Consider the following 20,400-nt stretch of genomic DNA (forward strand, 5'->3'; position numbering starts at 1 on the left):
CACCTTTGTCATATTCTATTGGCTAGAAAAAAGTCACAGGTTCTGTTCACACTCAAGGAGAAGGGATTATACAAGAACATGACTCACTGTGTCATCTTAGGGTGAAATTCCACAGCAGTTTTTATATTTGTAACAGTCTCCAGCTGGAAACAACTCAAATGTCCATTAACAGGTGAATGGATAAACAAATTGTGGTATATCTATATAGTAGAATACTACTCAACAATAAAGAAGAATGATATACACTAAACATGAATCAATCTCAAAATAATTGTGCTGAGTGAAAGAAGCTAGGAAAAAACAAGTATTTACAGTGTGATTCCATTTATATAAAAATCCGAAAAACACACACTAATCTATAATGACAGAAAGCAGATCAGGGATCGTCCAGGAATGAGAATCAAGGGCAGGAAGGCCCAGACAGGAGACAGACATTACAAAGAGGAAGGAGGAAACTTTTGGGGTTGACAGATATATTCACAATCTGAATAGTAGTGATGATTACATGGCTGTATCATATACCAAAACTTATCAAACTGTACACTTGATCCCGCATGCAGCAACTAAAAAAAAAAATAGATCCCGCACACTGCTACTAAGGATCCCGCAAGCGGCAATGAAGATCCCACGTACTGCAGCTAAGACTCAGCTAGCCAAATAAATAAATATTAAATAAATAGTTCAATTAATTGTATGTCAACCATACCTTACTGAAGCTGTTTAAAAAACAAAACAAAAAAACCTCTAACATCTTCTTCCAGAATCAATTCTCTCAAGATATTCCTGCTTGCTAATAAAAGCTTCCCTTTTTGTCACTTTTAAATTACCAATTTGCTAAGTTTTCCAAATTTATTTTTTACAGCAGATTCTAAGACAGTGAAACAGGAGCTTTTGTTTGAGGTGGAAAAACTGTGGCAACTGTTGCTATGTGAGTCTTATGAGATATCCGGAAATGGAGTCTATCTGGTTGGCTTATACTTTGAAGGTTTAGTGGGAGAGTCAGATGTGCAAAGGGACAATTTCAATATAATATAACTGCACACACCTACACACACTCTATGGAGAGCCTGGGGTGGGTATGTGGTGTGCAGAGAAGACTTTGTGGAGACAGCGCCTGAATTAAGTTTCAGGGGATGAATGGGAGTTGGCCAAGTGAAGAAGGGAAAAGGCATTCCAGGTACAGAAAATGGCATAAGCAATAGCAAGGAAGCAGGAAAGAGCATGTTACACATGGGAAAGCAGAAGGAATTTAGGCACAAGGTGGGGAGTTGTGGTGGATCAGGTTGGAGAGGGTGGGTGATGGCTGACATGATGGACATTATGATTTGGACATTACCTTTCAGGCAGAAAATTTCAGCACTCTGAAGAATTTTAGGCAGGTAAATGATATCACCGAAGAAAAGAATAATCTCATCTGTGGACGAAAAAGACTTCGTAATACACAGTGATGGTAAGGACCGGAATGAGAAGATGGATTTAAGACATCTAAAGGGCTTACAATATTTTGTAAGTCCTCGTGATCAACTGGCCATAAGTGAAAGAGAGAAGTCTATAGTGATCCCCAAGGTTTTATCTTGGGGTCCTTCCATTAACTGAAAAGAGGAGCACAAGAGGCAGAAGGAGGTCTTCTGGGGTGGGATGAAGAGAAAGAAATGAGTTTAAGCTGGGCTTATTGAGTTTCAGATGCATCGGGAAGTTGAAGCAAAGATGCCTTTTAAGGCAGGTAGAAAAAGGTCAGAGAATGAGAATACGCGTGGGTGGTACAACCCTCATGGTGGCGGGACTGTCCCAGAAAAATGTGTAGAGAAGAGCATTGGACTAGAGCCCGAAAAACCTTCCACTAAGGGCTAGGGGTAGAAGGGAAATCCCTACTGAAGACCCCCAATGAACGGCCAGAGATACAGTGAAGGTAACTAAATTAACTATCCTGTTCTGTTAACTAACGTCTCCATTCCAAAGACTTGTTCTCTCCCTACCTCCCCCCACCACGCACTTTTGCTCCCAGTCTTCTGGTTGCAGGAAAAGTCAGCAACAAATGTAACTTCTTTGTCCTGAAAGAAAAGATTAAATAGACAAGACAAAATACAATATGAGGCAGGTGATATCACGGAAATATTTTTCGTTGACTGTTCCGGTCGTTTCGGGTTCGATTCCTCAGTGACTGCTATTTATCTGTTGACACTCCGCATGCTTGTCCTCCTAGAAAACCACCAGAGGAGTCAGAGGCCCAGCCTCTCTCGTTGTGACCATCAGCAAGATGCATCTTTGAGCTACGGTCTATAGTTTCACTGAGGTACAAGATAGGTCATTCACAGTGGCTCTTTTATTGGTTGTAGAAAGAACGGTAACTGTTACCGAGCTGGGTGGGGGTTGTGAAATTGGCTCTTGACTGTACTTTGACTCTGATAAAAGGAGGGGGAGATCCAAGCTGGCTGCCGGAGTTTTGTGGTCCTGGTTGGGGAGGATAACAACTGTCCGGCACTACAACCCGCTGAGGCCTTATTTTCCGAACTACCGCAGGCAGACTTGGAAATATCTACTGGGCAGGGAAGTGCCCAGACATCAAAGTACGTATAACAGAGCTTCTGTCTTTTTTTTCATAAATACTAAAATCAGTTTCTCTAGAAATGAGGGACAGACCTATTTAATGCCTAGATCCAAGGTTGGATGGATGGATAGATAGATAGATAAATTTGTGGTGTTTGTAGGGAGAACTGCGTGTGTAGGTAGGTAAACCTCAAAATAAGTCTCTCTTAGGGCAAGGCCATAAACATTAAAAAAGAGAGAGAAAAGTGATCAATAATATCCAATATAGCCTAGAGGCCCAGTAAGATATGGTATCCATTGAACTGGGGCAATATGGAAGTTTTTGGTGATCATAGTGAATTTTAATCTAGTAGTATAAGCAGAAGATAGATTTTATTGTGCATTGGGTGCAAACATGAAGTGAACTACAGAAATACAGAGAGCAAATGACAGATTACTATTAATCTGAGAAATTATGAATGATATAGTGTTGAAGGAAGTAGAAATGCAGAGTCAAAGGTAGAGACACAGTTTAGAATAGGAGAGAACCGAGTATATTTGCAGATTGGGGTAACACAGCAAAAAGAGAGAGAGAAAATAAAGATATGAGAATCGGAGGGGATGGTTAGTTAAGGTCGAAGAGAAAATAGAGCATGGACTCTGGGAGAAAACAGAAGAGGAACACTGGTGGACTGGACAGGTGACATCTTGTCCCTTGAATCCAGAGGAAACAAGATACTAAACCAGGCACATCGAGATCAATGTATAGATCCCCTACTTGGGTTAATGTCCAGCCTCTGAAGCTCCTGAGTGTTCCCCTCCAATACCAGCCTCTTCCTCACCCAAGTTCTGCCTGCAAAAATGTGTGTCCAGTAGCCTAACAATGCTGGGTATAACACCACTGATTGAACACTGCTGCTTGGCTAACTTAGGGTCAAACAATGAAGGAGAGCTCAAAAAATCTAAAACAACATATTCGCTGATTTGCACTTATATTTCTAATTTGTTCTTGCAGTGATAGGATGAGACCAACTTGAAAAGAAAATGGAATCCAAGTTGTGAGAGCCTTCCAAAGTTGCTCCATGAAGCTGAGCTGTGGTTGAGGCTGTTAATTTTTTAAATCCTCGAGCATTAGGCTTAGTCTTCCAAAGCATCTGTATCAAGAGTGTTGGTCCAGGCAACCAGATCTTCCACTTCTTCTTCCCATGGCTCATTTGTGCTAACATCAACTGGTAAAACTTTTCTCTTCCACCGCTCCTTTGTTTCATCCGTCTTTGTGACGATATCTGTTTCAGTTTGTGAATCAGGAAAAGTTTGAACTATAATGGGAAATACAAAAAACAGCAATTTAATAGACATGGGCAGGAAAAACAATAAAAAGAAAGTGTCCCTGCATTTGTAGCATAATGCCTAAGATCATCTAAATGAATACAAGTAACCTTTTTAAAGTTTCTAAATTTCGCATTTTGCAATGAACTTATTTGTCATGAATCATTCTTTCCCTTTTGGTCAATCTTTCTATGCTCATACATGTACTGAGCCCCTGCTAAGTGCCAGTAGATGTGTAAGGGAAAAGGTGTCCATGAGTGATTCGGCAGCACAAGGACGGAATCACCATGTCTAAGTGAAAAAAGACTTGGACTTTGACAGGGAAGGAGAAATTTGCTAAACAGAGAGGGGCAGAGAAGGGAGATGGGAGCGCTTTAGATCAAGGACACAGCACAGACCAAGGCACAAAGGCATGAGAGAACCTGACAGCGTTGGAGGTAAACAGAGTTGACGCTTCAGTATTTATGCTCTGCCAGGTGCTGTGCTAAGCATGTGCTACATGTAAAATATAACTTAGACACAATGCTTATGATGGGCAGGTATTATTACCTTTATTTTAAAGATGAGGAAATTGAGACTGAGTGGCCTGCAGTAACTTGCCCAAGGACGTCCAGCTAATAATAGTTAATTCTAGGTCCAAAGGATCCAAAATCACTGTGTTACAGTGTGTGGACAGTTCAGTGGAGCTGGCTAGTCAGGCTGAGACCAGGTTAGGAAAGCCTCATATATCACACAAAGAAGTTTCATCTTTCTTGCATGGGTCTTGTAAACAGGGAAATAAATTGATTTTAAAAGAAGAATATAGATACAGTATCTGTATTTCTCAATACTTCCACTCAGCGAGGGGAACTTGCTTTCTAGGGGTGAACCCTAGCTGGTGCTATTTATGTTCTGCTACCCCTAAAACCCCACTGTACTCTCCCCTCCCTGCATAATTATTGCCACCTAATTCATTGCCCTGCATGCGGTCAAGGACAAATTCTGTTGGTTTCATATGTTTATTTCCCCAATTATGTACCAAATGAACCTTGTAATATCCATTGTCTTCCAGTTGTGCTATAGACAAGGGTTATGAATGAATTGTTCTCTCGGTCTCTTTGGTTTATGGAAAGATTTATAGAGGGATTTGAGTTTAGACAGCTGCCATCAGCCTATAAGAGGTCTGAGGTCTCTAAAGATTGAGTTCTTATTTTTATACTTTAATATTAATCTCTAGCTATTTTTTGTTAGTTTCTGCTTTATAACAAACTGAATCAGTTATACATATATATATGTTCCCATATCTCTTCCCTCTTGCATCTCCCTCCCTCCCACCCTCCCTATCCCACCCCTCTAGGTGGTCACAAACCACCTAGCTGATCTCCCTGTGCTATGCAGCTGCTTCCCACTAGCTATCCATTTTACGTTTTGTAGTGTATATGTGTCCATGCCACTCTCTCACTTTGGCACGGCTTACCCTTCTCCCGCCCCATATCCTCAAGTCCATGCTCTAGTAGGTCTGTGTCTTTATTCCCGTCTTACCCCTAGGTTCTTCATGACATTTTTTTTTCTTAGATTCCACGTATATGTGTTAGCAAACGGTATTTGCTTTTCTCCTTCTGACTTATTTCACTCTGTATGACAGACTCTAAGTCTATCCACCTCACTACAAATAACTCAATTTCGTTTCGTTTTATGGCTTAGTAATATTCCACTGTATATATGTGCCACATCTTCTTTATCCATTCATCTGTTGATGGACACTTAGGTTGCTTCCATGTCCTGGCTATTGTAAATAGAGCTGCAATGAATATTTTGGTACATGACTCTTTTTGAATTATGGTTTTCTGGTATATGCCCAGTAGAGGGATTGCTGGGTCGTATGGTAGTTCTATTTGTAGTTTTTTAAGGAACCTCCATACTGTTCTCCATAGTGGCTGCATCAATTTACATTCCCACCAACAGTGCAAGAGGGTTCCCTTTTCTCCACACTCTCTCCAGCATTTATTGTTTCTAGATTTTTTGATGGTGGCCATTCTGACTGGTGTGAGATGTTCTCTCATTGTAGTTTTGATTTGCATTTCTCTAATGATTAATGATGTTGAGCATTCTTTCATGTGTTTGTTGGCAATCTGTATATCTTCTTTGGAGAAATGTCTATTTAGGTCTTCTGCCCATTTTTGGATGGGGTTGTTTGTTTTTTTGATATTGAGCTGCATGAGCTGCTTGTAAATTTTGGAGATTAATCCTTTGTCAGTTGCTTCATTTGCAAATATTTTCTCCCATTCTGAGGGCTGTCTTTTGGTCTTGTTTATGGTTTCCTTTGCTGTGCAAAAGCTTTGAAGTTTCATTAGGTCCCACTTCTTTATTTTTGTTTTTATTTCCATTTCTCTAGGAGGCGGGTCAAAAAAGTTCTTGCTGTGATTTATGTCATAGAGTGTTCTGCCTATGTTTTCCTCTAAGAGTTTGATAGTGTCTGGCCTTACATTTAGGTCTTTAATCCATTTCGAGTTTATTTTTGTGTATGGTGTTAGGGAGTCCTCTAATTTCATACTTTTACATGTACCTGTCCAGTTTTCCCAGCACCACTTATTGAAGAGGCTGTCTTTTCTCCATTGTATATTCTTGCCTCCTTTATCAAAGATAAGGTGACCATATGTGCGTGGGTTTATCTCTGGGCTTTCTATCCTGTTCCATTGATCTATATTTCTGTTTTTGTGCCAGTACCATACTGCCTTGATTACTATAGCTTTGTAGTATAGTCTGAAGTCAGGGAGCCTGATTCCTCCACCTCCATTTTTCGTTCTCAATATTGCTTTGGTTATATGGGGTCTTTTGTGTTTCCATACAAATTGTGCAACTCTTTGTTCTAGTTCTGTGAAAAATGCCAGTGGTAATTTGATAGAGATTGCATTGAATCTGTAGATTGTTTTGGGTAGTAGAGTCATTTTCACACTGTTGATTCTTCCAATCCAAGAACATGGAATATCTCTCAATCTATTTGTATCATCTTTAATTTCTTTCATCAGTGTCTTATAATTTTCTGCACACAGGTCATTTGTCTCCTTAGGTAGGTTTATTCCTAGATATTTTATTCTTTTTGTTGCAATGGTAAATGGGAGTGTTTTCTTCATTTCACTTTCAGATTTTTCATTATTAGTGTATAAGAATGCCAGAGATTTCTGTGCATTAATTTTGTATCCTGCTACTTTACCAAATTCATTGATTAGCTCTAGCAGTTTTCTGATAGCATCCTTAGGATTCTCTATGTATAGTGTCATGTCATCTGAAAATAGTGACAGCTTTACTTCTTCTTTTCTGATTTGGATTCTTTTATTTCTTTTTCTTCTCTGATTGCTGTGGCTAGGACTTCCAAAACTATGTTGAATAAGAGTGGTGAGAGTGGGCAACCTTGTCTTGTTCCTGATCTTAGTGGAAATGCTTTCAGTTTTTCACCATTGAGGACAATGTTGGCTGTGGGTTTGTCATATATGGCCTTTATTATGTTGAGGAAAGTTCCCTCTATGCCTACTTTCTGCAGGGTTTTTATTATAAATGGGTGTTGAATTTTGTCGAAAGCTTTCTCTGCATCTATTGAGATGATCATATAGGTTTTCTCCTTCAACTGTTATTATGTTGTATCACGTTGACTGATTTGCGTATATTGAAGTATCCTTGCATTCCTGGAATAAACCCCACTCGAACATATTGTATGATCCTTTTAATGTGCTGTTGGATTCTTTTGCTAGTATTTTGTTGAGGATTTTTGCATCTATGTTCATCAGTGATATTGGCCTGTAGTTTTCTTTCTTTGTGACATCTTTGTCTGGTTTTGGTATCAGGGTGATGGTGGCCTCACAGAATGAGTTTGGGAGTGTTCCTCCCTCTGCTATATTTTGGAAGAGTTTGAGAAGGATAGGCGTTAGCTCTTCTCTAAATGTTTGCTAGAAATCGCCTGTGAAGCCATCTGGTCCTGTGCTATTGTTTGTTGGAAGATTTTTTCTTTTTTTTTTTTGCGGTATGCGGGCCTCTCACTGTTGTGGCCTCTCCCGTTGCGGAGCACAGGCTCCGGGCACGCAGGCTCTGCGGCCATGGCTCACAGGCCCAGCTGCTCCGCGGCATGTGGGATCTTCCTGGACCAGGGCACAAACCCGCGTCCCCTGCATCGGCAGGCGGACTCTCAACCACTGCGCCACCAGGGAAGCCCTGTTGGAAGATTTTTAATCACAGTTTCAATAACAGTGCTTGTGATTGGCCTGTTCATATTTTCTATTTCTTCCTGGTTCAGTATCGGCAGGTTGTGCATTTCTAAGAATTTGTCCATTTCTTCCAGGTTGTCCATTTTATTGGCATAGAGTTGCTTGTAGTAATCTCTCATTATCTTTTGTATTTCTCCAGTGTCAGTTGTTACTTCTCCGTTTTCATTTCTAATTCTATTGATTTGATTCTTCTTCCTTTTTTTCTTGATGAGTCTGGCTAATGGTTTATCAATTTTGTTTATCTTCTCCAACAACCAGCTTTTAGTTTTATTGATTTTGCTATCGGTTCCTTCATTTCTTTTTCATTTATTTCTGATCTGATCTTTATTATTTCTTTCCTTCTGCTAAATTCAGTTTTTTTTTGTTCTTCTTTCTCTAATTGCTTTAGGTGCAAGGTTAAGTTGTTTATTTGAGATGTTTCCTGTTTCTAAAGGTAGGATTGTATTGCTATAAACTTCCCTCTTAGAACTGCTTTTGCTGCATCCCATAGGTTTTGGGTTGTTGTGTCTCCACTGTCATTTGTTTCTAGGTAGTTTTTAATTTCCTCTTTGATTTCTTCAGTGATCACTTCGTTATTAAGTAGTGTATTGTTTAGCATCCATGTGTTTGTATTTTTTACAGATCTTTTCCTGTAATTGACATCTAGTCTCATAGCGTTGTGGTCAGAAAAGATACTTGGTACGATTTCAATTTTCTTAAATTTACCAAGGCTAGATTTGTGACCCAAGATAGGATCTATCCTGGAGAGTGTTCCATGAGCACTTGAGAAAAATGTGTATTCTGTTGTTTTTGGATGGAATGTCCTATAAATATCAATTAAGTCCATCTTGTTTAATGTATTATTTAAAGCTTCTGTTTCCTTATTTATTTTCATTTTCGATGATCTGTCCATTGGTGAAAGCGGGGTGTTAAAGTCCCCTACTATGATTGTGTTACTGTCGATTTCCCCTTTTATGGCTGTTAGTATTTGCCTTATGTATTGAAGTGCTCCTATGTAGGGTGCATAAGTATTTACAATTGTTATATCTTCTTCTTGGATCGATCCCTTGATCATTATGTAGTGTCCTTCTTTGTCTCTTGTAATAGTCTTTATTTTAAAGTCTATTTTGTCTGATATGAGAATTGCTACTCCAGCTTTTTCCTGATTTCCATTTGCATGGAATACCTTTTTCCATCCCCTCACTTTCAGTCTGTATGTGTGCCTAGGTCTGAAGTGGGTCTCTTGTAGACAGCATATATATGGGTCTTGTTTTTGTATCCATTCAGCCAGTCTGTGTCTTTTGGTGGGAGCATTTAATCCATTTACATTTAAGGTAATGATCGATATGTATGTTCCTATTCCCATTTTCTTAATTGTTTTGGGTTTGTTATTGTAGGTCTTTTCCTTCTCTTGTGTTTCTTGCCTAGAGAAGTTCCTTTAGCATTTGTTGTAAAGTTGGTTTGGTGGTGCTGAACTTTGTCTCAGCTTTTGCTTGTCTGTAAAGGTTTTAATTTCTCCATCAAATCTGAATGAGATCCTTGCTGGGTAGAGTAATCTTGTTTGTAGTATTTTCTCCTTCATCATTTTAAATGTCCTGCCACTCCCTTCTGGCTTGCAGCGTTTCTGCTGAAAGATCAGCTGTTAACCTTATGGGGATTCCCTTGTGTGTTATTTGTTGTTTTTCCCTTGCTGCTTTTAATATGTTTCCTTTGTATTTAATTTTTGATAGTTTGACTAATATGTGTCTTGGCGTGTTTCTCCTTAGATTTATCATGTGTGGGACTCTCTGTGCTTCCTGGACTTGATTAACTATTTCCTTTCCCATATTAGGGAAGTTTTCAACTATAATCTCTTCAGATATTTTCTCAGTCCCTTTCTTTTTCTCTTCTTCTTCTGGAACCCCTATAATTCAAATGTTGGTGCATTTAATGTTGTCCCAGAGGTCTCTGAGACTGTCCTCAGTTCTTTTCATTCTTTTTTCTGTATTCTGCTCTGCAGTAGTTATTTCCACTATTTTATCTTCCAGGTCACTTATCTGTTCTTCTGCCTCAGTTATTCTGCTATTGATCCCTTCTAGAGTATTTTTAATTTCATTTATTGTGTTGTTCATCATTGCTTATTTCCTCTTTAGTTCTTCTAGGTCCTTGTTAAATGTTTCTTGCATTTTGTCTATTCTATTTCCAAGATTTTGGATCATCTTTACTATCATTATTCCGAATTCTTTTTCAGGAAGACTGCCTATTTCTTCTTCATTTGTTAGGTCTGGTGGGTTTTTACCTTGCTCCTTCATCTGCTGTGTGTTTTTCTGTCTTTTCATTCTGTTTATCTTACTGTGTTTGGGGTCTCCTTTTTGCAGGCTGCAGGTTCATAGTTCCCGTTGTTTTTGGTGTCTGTCCCCAGTGGCTAAGGTTGGTTCAGTGGGTTTGGTAGGTTTCCTGGTGGAAGGGACTAGTGCCTGTGTTCTGGTGGATGAGGCTGGATCTTGTCTTTCTGGTGGGCAGGTCCATGTCTGGTGGTGTGTTTTGGGGTGTCTGTAGCCTTATTATGATTTTAGGCAGCCTCTCTGCTAATGGATGGGGCTGTGTTCCTGTCTTACTAGTTGTTTGGCATAGGGTGTCCAGCCCTGTAGCTTGCTGATCGTTGAGTGAAGTTGGGTCTTGGTGTTGAGATGGAGATCTCTGGGAGATTTTCGACATTTGATATTATGTGGAGCTGGGAGGTCTCTTGTGGACCAGTGTCCTGAAGTTGGCTCTCCCACCTCAGTGGCACAGCCCTGACGCCTGGCTGGAGCACCAAGAGCCTGTCCTCCACATGGCTCAGAATAAAAGGGAGAGGGCTTCCCTGGTGGCGCAGTGGTTGGGGGTCCGCCTGCCGATGCAGGGGACGCGGGTTCGTGCCCCGGTCCAGGAGGATCCCACATGCCGCGGAGCGGCTGGGCCCATGAGCCATGGCCGCTGAGCCTGCGCGTCCGGAGAGGTCACAGCAGTGAGACGCCCGCATACCGCAAAAAAAAAAAAAAAAAAGGGAGAAAAAATAGAAAGATAGAGGATAAATAAAATAAAGATAAAATAATTAAAATAAAAAATAATTATTAAGGAAAAAAAATTTTTTAAGTAAAAAAAGAAAAACACCCAGACAGTCAGAACCCTAGGACAAATGGTGAAAGCAAAGTTATACAGACAAAATCTCACACAGAAGCATACACATACAAACTCACAAAAGGAGGAAAGGGGGAAAAATAATATATCTTCTAGCTGTTATTAATTTAAAATTAAATTCTGTCTTTCCCTTGAGAAAATCTTCTCTATGAACATATCATTGATGGACTAATGATACTTCTTTCTAACCATGTTTGAGCTGTTCTAAATGCATATGCTTTTGGTCACAAGAAATACAGAGCCCAATTCAAACCAGTTTAAACAACAGAGTAATGTCTTATCTCACAGAAGGAGATCAGAGGTAGGGCAGGGCTGAATGATACAGTGACTCAACAATGTCATTCAGGACAAGTTCTTTACACTACTCTGCTTTACCATCTCTGGCATTGTCTTCATCTTCAGAGTCACAGCAAGAGACATGTGGCCATTCTAGTACTCATATCAGACACAGCAACATCCAGAGGAATAAAGGCGTCTTTTCTCCAGGGTCTCATTTTTAAGAGTAGGAAAACTACCCCTGGAAGGACCTAGTATATTTCCTCTCAGGCTGGATTGTGTCACACCCTACTCCTAAACTAGTCACTGGCAAGGGAAATGGGATTACCATGATTGGGTAGTCAGTTGTTGGAGTAGAATGAATGTTGGGAGTCAATGACCTTGACCATTTGCCCTCTTAGTTCCTGTGCTTCTAAAAAAAAACAAAACAAAACAACACTCCTAGGAAGCATAAAAAGAAATCCTAGCTAGATTAGCAGAGCATAATGCAAAACAAACATAAAAATATTTCCTCATGACACAGAAGAAGTAAACATTATTTTGAACCTTTTTCCTCCAGAAAATCTTAAGCATTACAAATCGCTCTGAGAAACCTTGGATTTACTGATTGGAATCAATAACAATAACATTTGTTACTATGTTAAAATAAGTTACAGAAACACAAATTCTAATTGCCTTACGGTTTGTATGCCTTTCTTGGGATGGATCCTCAAAACCCTGCTTCTTAAAATTTTTTCTAATCCTAAAATAATTTAGTTAGTGAAGATACTAAGTTCTGTTCTGATTGGTGGGCTCTGATTATTGCCCAATGGTTTATTTCCATTCACTTCTGTATTAGTTTCAGTTCAGTTAGAAAAACAAAGCCCTGGAGGGTGGATTCAAGATGGTGGACTAGGAGGATGCAGAATTCGTGTCTCTGCACAACTAGGGCACCTACCAATCACTGGTGGGGGACCACAGAAACCTAAGAGGATGGGAGGAACCCCCAACAACCAGTTGTTTCAATTATATTTTTATTTTTCCTAATATATTTTTTATCTTTCTAATTTTATTTTGTTTTTTATTCTTTCTTATTGTACTGCTCCTTTTTTGCTTTTTTTTTTTTTTTGCCTCACCACACAGCTTGCAGGATCATGGTTCCCAGGCTGGAGGTCGGGCCTGAGCTCCTGTGGTGGGAGCTCTGAGTCCAAACTGCTGGACTAACAGAGAAACTCAGACCCCAGGGAATATTAATTGGAGTGAGGCCTCCCAGAGGTCCTCGTCTTGGCACCAAGGCCTGGCTCTGTAAAACTGTCTGCAAACTCCACTGCTGGACGCCTCAGGCCAAACAACCAGTAAGACAGGAATACAGCACCACCCATCAAAAAAAAAATGAAATGACAAAAAAATACGTTACAGCTGAAGGAGCAAAGTAAAAACCTACAAGACCAAATAAATGAAGACAAAATAGGCAACCTACCTGAAAAAGTATTCAGAGTAATGATATTAAAAATGATCCAAAATCTCGGAAACAGAATGAAGAAAATATGAGAAATATTTAACAAGGATCTAGAAGAACTAAAGAGCAAACAAACAGTGATGAACAACACAATAACTGAAATTAAAAATACTCTAAAAGGAATCAACAGCAGAATAAGTGAGGCAGAAGAACGGATAAGTAAGCTGAAAGATAAAATGGTAGAAATAATGGCCAGGGAGCAACATAAAGAAAAAACAATGAAAAGAATTGAGGACAGTCTCAGAGACCTCTGGGACAACACTAAACACACCAACATTCGAATTATAGGGGTCCCAGAAGAAGAAGAAAAAAGAAAAGGTGTGAGAAAATACTTGAAGAGATTATAGTTAAAAACTTCCCAAACATGGGAGAGGAAATAGTCAATCAAGTCCAGGAAGTGCAGAGAGTCCCATACAGGATAAACCCAAAGAGAAACATGCCGAGGCACATATTAATCAAACTATCAAAAATTAAATATAAAGAAAAAATATTAAAAGCAGCAAGGTAGGGGCTTCCCTGGTGGCGCAGTGGTTGAGAGTCCGCCTGCCGATGCAAGGAACGTGGGTTCGTGCCCCGGTCTGGGAAGATCCCACATGCCGCAGAGTGGCTGGGCCCATGAGCCATGGCTGCTGAAATAACATACAAGGGAATCCCCATGAGGTTAACAGCTGATCTTTAAGCAGAAACTCTGCAAGCCAGAAGAGAGTGGCAGGACATATTTAAAGTGATGAAAGGGAAAAACCTAGAACCAAGATTACTCTCCCCAGCAAGGATCTTATTCAGATTCGATGGAAAAATCAAAAGCTTTACAGACAAGCAAAAGCTATAAGAATTCAGCACCACCAAACCAGCTTTACAACAAGTGCTAAAGGAACTTCTCTAAGTGGGAAACACAAGAGTAGAAAAAGACCCACAAAAACAAACCCAAATCAATTAAGAAAATGGTAATAGGAACATACATATCGATAATCACCTTGAATATAAATGGATTAAATGCTCCAACCAAAAGACACAGACTGGCTGAATGGATACAAAAACAAGGCCTTTATATATGCTACAAGAAACCCACTTCAGACCTAGGCACACATACAGACTGAAAGTGAGGGGATGGAAAAAGCCATTCCATGCAAATGGAAATTACAAGAAAGCTGGAGTAGCAACACTCATATCAGATAAAATAGACTTAGAAATAAAGACTGTTACAAGAGATAAGGAAGGACACTACATAATGATCAAGGGATCAATCCAAGAAGAAAACATAACAATTGTAAATATTTATGCACCCAACATAGAAGCACCTCAACACATAAGGCAAATGCTAATAGCCATAAAAGGAGAAGTCGACAGTAACACAGTAATAGTGGGGGACCCTAACACCCCACTTATACCAACAGACAGATAATCCAGACAGAAAATAAATAAGGAAACACAAGCTTTAAATGACACAATAGATCTGATAGACTTAATTGATATTTTTAGGACAATCCACCCAAAAGTGGAAAAATATGCTTTCTTCTCAAGTGCATAAGGAACTTTCTCGAGAATAGAGCACATCTTGGGTCACAGATCAAACCTTGGAAAATTTAAGAAAATGAAATCGTATCAAGCATCTTTTCCAACCACAACGTTATGAGATTACTAATCAATTATAGGGAAAAAAACAGTAAAAATCACAAATACATAAAGGCTAAACAGTGCTCTGCTAAATAGCCAAGAGACCACTGAAGAACTCAAAGAGGAAATTAAAAAATACTTAGAAACAAATGACAACAAAAACACGATGATCCAAAACCTACGGGATGCAGCAAAAGCAGTTCTAAGAGGGACATTCATAGCAATTCAAGCTCACCTCAAGAAACAAGAAAAATCTCAAATAAACAAACTAACCTTACACCTAAAGCAACTAGAAAAAGAACAAAGAAAACCCAAAATTAGTAGAAGGAAAGAAATAAAAAAGATCAGAGCAGAAATAAATGAAATAGAAACAAAGAAAACAATAGCAAAGATCAATAAAACTAAAAGCTGGTTCTTTGAGAAGATAAACAAAATTGATAAACCTTTAGCCAGATTCATCAAGAAAAAAAGGGAGAGGACTCATATCAATAAAATTAGCAATGAAAAAGGAGAGAATACAACTGACACCACAGATATACAAAAGGCCATAAGAGACTACTACAAGCAACTGTATGCCAGTAAAATGGACAACCTGGAAGAAATGGACAAATTCTTGGAAAAGTACAAGTTTCCAAGATTAAACCAGGAAGAATTAGAAAACATAAACAAACAAATCACAGGTAATGAAATTGAAACTATGATTAAAAATCTTCCAACATGGGACTTCCCTGGCAGCGCAGTGGTTGGGAATCCGCCTGCCAATGCAGGGGACACGGGTTTGAGCCCTGGTCCGGGAGGATCCCACATGCCGCGGAGCGGCAGAGCCCATGTGACACAACTACTGAGCCTGCGAGCCACAGCTGCTGAGGCCCGTGTGCCTGAAGCCTGTGCTCAGCAGCGGGAGGCCACCGCGGTGAGAGGCCCGCACACCACGGCAAAGGGTGGACCCCGCTTGCCGCAACTGGAGAAAGCCCATGCACACACAGCCAGAAAGACCCAACGCAGCCACAAATAAATAAAAAAATAAGTAAATTTATAAAAAAAAAAAAAATCTTCCAACAAACAAAAGTCCAGGACCAGATGGCCTCACAGGCGAATTCCATCAAACATTTAGGGAAGAGTTAACACCTAACCTTCTCAAACTCTTCCAAAAAACTGTGGTGGGAGGAACACTCCCAAACTCGTTCTATGAGGCCACAATCACCCTGATACCAAAACCAGACAAAGATATCACAAAAAAAGAAAATTATAGACCAGTATCACTGATGAACATAGACACAAAAATCCTTACAAAATACTAGCAAACAGAATCCAACAACACATTAAAAGGATCATACACCATGATCAAGTGGGATTTATCCCAGGATGCAAAGATTCTTCAATATACACAAATCAATCAATGTGATACACCATATTAACAAATTTGTTATACAATTATTATACAATTAACAAAGTGAAGAATAAAAACCATATGATCATCTCACTAGATGCAGAAAAAGCTTTTGACAAAATTCAGCACCCATTTATGATAAGAACCTTCCAGAAAGTGGGCAGAGAGGGAACCTACCTACCTAATAAAAGCCATATGTGACAAACCACAGCAAACAACATTCTCAATGGTGAAAAACTGAAAGCATTTCCTCTACGATCAGGAACAACAGAAGGATGTCCACTCTCACCACTATTATTCAACATAGTTTTGGAAGTCCTAGCCATAGCAATCAGAGAAGAAAAAGAAAGGGAATACAAATTGGAAAAGAAGAAGTAAAACTGTCACTGTTTGCAGATGATATGATATGATACATAGAAAATCCTAAAGATGCCACCAGAAAGCTACTAGAACTAATCAATGAATTTGGTAAGGTTGCAGGATACAAAATTAATGCACAGAAATCTCTTGCATGCTTATACACTAACAACTAAAGATCAGAAAGAGAAATTAAGGAAACACTCCCATTTACCACTGCAACAAAAATAATAAAATACCTAGGAATAAACCTACCTAAGGAGGCAAAAGACCTGTATTCAGAAAGCTATAAAACACTGATGAAAGAAATCAAAGGTAACATAAATAGATGGAGATATATACCACGCTCCTGGATTGGAAGAATCAATATTGTGAAAATGACTATACTACCCAAAGCAATCTACAGGTTCAATGCAATCCCTATCAAACTACCACTGGCATTTTTCACAGAACTAGAACAAAATATTTCACAATTTGTATGGAAACATAAAAGACCCTGAATAGCCAAAGCAATCTTGAGAAAGAAAATTGGACCTGGAGGAATCAGACTCTCTGACTTCAGACTATACTACAAAGCTACAGTATGGTACTGGCACGAAAACAGAAATATAGATCAATGGAACAGGATAGAAAGCCCAGAGGTAAACTCACGCACCTATGGTCAACTAATGTATGACAAAGGAGGCAAGGATATACAATGGAGAAAGACAGTCTCTTCAATAAGTGGTGTGGGAAAAACTGGACAGCTACATGTAAAAGAATGAAATTAGAACACACCCTAACACCATACATAAAAATAAACTTAAAATGGATTAAAGACCTAAATGTAAGGCCAGACACTATAAAACTCTTAGAGGAAATCATAGGCAGAACACTCTATGACATAAATCACAGCAAGATCCTTTTTGACCCACCTCCTAGAGTAAGGGAAATAAAAACAAAAATAAACAAATGGGACCTAATGAAACTTAAAAGCTTTTGCACAGCAAAGGAAACCATAAACAGGATGAAAAGAATGGGAGAAAATATTTGCAAACGAAGCAATGGACAAAGGCTTAATCTCCAAAATATACAAGCAGCTCATGCATCTCAATATCACAAAAACAAACAGCCCTAACCAAAAATGGGCAGAAGACCTAAATAGACATTTCTCCAAAGAAGATATACAGATGGCCAACAAATGCATGAAAAGATGCTCAACATCACTATTTATTAGAGAAATGCAAAACAAAACCACAATGAGGTATCACCTCACACTGATCAGAATGGCCATCATCAAAAAATCTACAAACAATAAATGCTGGAAAAGGTGTGGAGAAAAGGGAACCCTCCTGCACTGTTGGTGGGAATGTAAATTGATACAGCCACTACGGAGAACAGTATGGAGTTTCCTTAAAAAACTAAAAATAGAACTACCATATGATCCAGCAATCCCACTCCTGGGCATATACCCTGAGAAAACCATAATTCAAAAAGAGTCATGTACCAAAATGTTCATTGCAGCTCTATTTACAATAGCCAGGAGATGAGCAACCTAAGTGTCCGTCAACAGATGAAATGGATAAAGAAGATGTGGCACATGTATACAAGGGAATATTACTCAGCCATAAAAAGGAACGAAATTGAGTTATTTGTAGTGAGGTGGATGGACCTAGAATCTGTCACACAGAGTGAAGTAAGTCAGAAAGAGAAAAACAAATACTGTATGCTAACGCATATATATGGAATTTTTAAAAGCGGTACTGATGAACCTAGTGGCGGGGCAACAATAAAGACACAGACCTAGAGAACGGACTTGAAGGCATAGGGGGGAAGGGGAAGCTGGGATGAAGTAGCATTGATGTATATACACTACGAAATGTAAAATGGATGGCTAGTGGGAAGCTGCTGCATATCATAGGGAGATCAGCTCGGTGCTTTGTGATGACCTAGAGGGATGGGATAGGGAGGGTGGGAGGGAGGCTCAAGAGGGAGGGGATATGGGGATATATGTATACATATAGCGGATTCACTTTGTTGTACAGTAGAAACTAACACAGCATTTTAAGGCATTTATACTCCAATAAAGATGTGAAGAAAAAAAAAGAAAAAGAAAAACAGAGCCCTTACAAGTAATACAAGAGTGAGAGGTTCAATATATGAAACAAGGATTATACACGTGTGGGAAGACCTGGAGCAGTGAGGTCTGGAAGGCCATAGCTGGAGAACCAGAGGAATATCACTGCCTATGTTAGCCTGATGCACTATGAGTGGGGAAACCAGAACAAGATGCTGCACACATCTAACCATCCCAAGTGGGACAAACACTGTGAGCTCATGGAGATTTCTGTGAAGCCATCACATCTGTAAAGCGAGAGTCTGTGAAGAGCTGCATGAAACTTTTGTGTCTGAGGAAGCTGCCATGTATGATACACACTTCTCAAGAATGACGGCCTTTTCTCCACTCCCACCTCCAAAATCTCAGATGAATTTTTTCACATTGGCGAACTATGACATGCTAACCCTCTCTGCAAAAGGGAAGCACGGAGTTCATTCCTTTTCCAGCTGAGTCATATTTTCCTTTGGTATCCTGTACAAGTTCACTCTTGCTATATAATAAACAATCACAAGATCTCAGTGACATAGGACAGCAAGCATTTGTTTAGGTCACGCACCTGCAGGTCAGCTGTGGGTAAGCTTCTGTGGGTTGCGGATGGCTGGGAAGCTTGGCTGGGAAGCTTGGCTGGGAAGCTTGGTGACCAGAGGGCTAGTCCAGGCATGTTCTTGTGATGATGGCAGGAGTGAAAAAGAGCAAGCCAAACTGCACAAACCCTTCCCAAACCCTGAGCACATCATACCCACTAATATTCCACAGGTCAAAACAGTCACATGGCAAAGCTCAAAGTCAAGGGTCAAGGGAGTACATTTTGCCCACGGTGGTGGAACAGGATAGGGAGTGAATATTTCTGAACACTAATCTAATTGGCCACAACGTCTTAGGTACAGTCTCTTCTCTCAGCAGTAAGATTAGACACAAAGGAGAGTCTATTCCAATTTCAAAGAGGACATGACTCAGAACTAGAAATCAAATGAGCTTCTGGACATTCCTTAAAATGTTCTCTTCCAGCTCACTTTTCTTACTTTTTCTCATTCATCATGAGTTTATCCCCCCTTTTTCTGAAATCACAGGGTTGCTGAAACAGTGACAACTTTACTCCATCCTATCATTCACTCATTTGTTCACGAGCATTGAATGACTACTATATGCCAAGCACCATGCTGAGAGGTAAGCAGCCCCTTCCCTCAAGGAGGTCACATTCTTTTAAAGGAGACTGGCAGTAAAGAGACCACTATAACATAGCACGTGTGGTGGACAGACTCTAAGCTGGCCTGTCATGATCCCCACATTCTGCTGTTCACACCTTTGTGTAATCTCCTCCCTTTTGAGTGTGGGTAGGACTTGCTACTTGCTTCTACTCAATCGAATATGACAAAGGTAATGGAACCTCACTCTCATGATTATGTTATATAAGTTTCTACCTTACTATCAGACTTGTTCTAAAGAATTTCCTTGCTGGCTGGCCGAAGTAGGAGGCTACGCTGGGAAAGCCCACAAGGCGATGAACTGCCGGAAGCCTTAAGAGCAGAGCGAGGCCTCCAGCATACAGCCAGCAAGAAGCTGGGCCCTCGGTCCTAAAGACAAAAGGAAGTGAATTTTGTCAGCAACTTCAGTGAGCTTACAGCAAGCAAATTCTTCCCTGTTCCAGCCGCCAGATGAGAATGCAGCCCAGCTGACGCCTTGATCACAGCCTTATGAGATCCCAAGCAGAGGATCCTGCTACATTGTGCCTTGACTGTGGGCACATATAAACTGTGAAATAACAAGTGTGTGCTGTTTTAAGCCATTTAGTGTGTGGTAATTTATTACATAGCAATAGAAAACTAATAGAGCATGATAAGACATGATAGTGTGCTATGATGGCTTACAGGGAAAGTTTCCTAGAGAAGGTAATACTTGAGCTGAATCTCAGAATGAGTAGGTACTAGAAAGGAAG

General features: G+C 39.8%; 1 protein-coding gene across 1 annotated transcript in view; it reads right to left on the minus strand.

Moving 5' to 3' along the window:
• Positions 1 to 3,363: 3,363 nt before the first annotated feature.
• UBE2U (ubiquitin conjugating enzyme E2 U) overlaps positions 3,364 to 20,400 on the minus strand; it is a 70,688-nt gene continuing 53,651 nt past the window's right edge. The window contains exon 10 of the mRNA XM_022580902.2: positions 3,364 to 3,845. Coding sequence (XP_022436610.2) covers positions 3,664 to 3,845 — 182 coding nt within the window. The 3' untranslated portion in view covers positions 3,364 to 3,663. The remainder of the gene's footprint in view (positions 3,846 to 20,400) is intronic.

Source organism: Delphinapterus leucas, chromosome 1 (genome assembly GCF_059928025.1).
Source record: "Delphinapterus leucas isolate spDelLeu-1000000601 "Yukka" chromosome 1, BTC_Dleu_Yukka2, whole genome shotgun sequence".
In the NCBI taxonomy this organism is placed as follows: domain Eukaryota; kingdom Metazoa; phylum Chordata; class Mammalia; order Artiodactyla; family Monodontidae; genus Delphinapterus; species Delphinapterus leucas.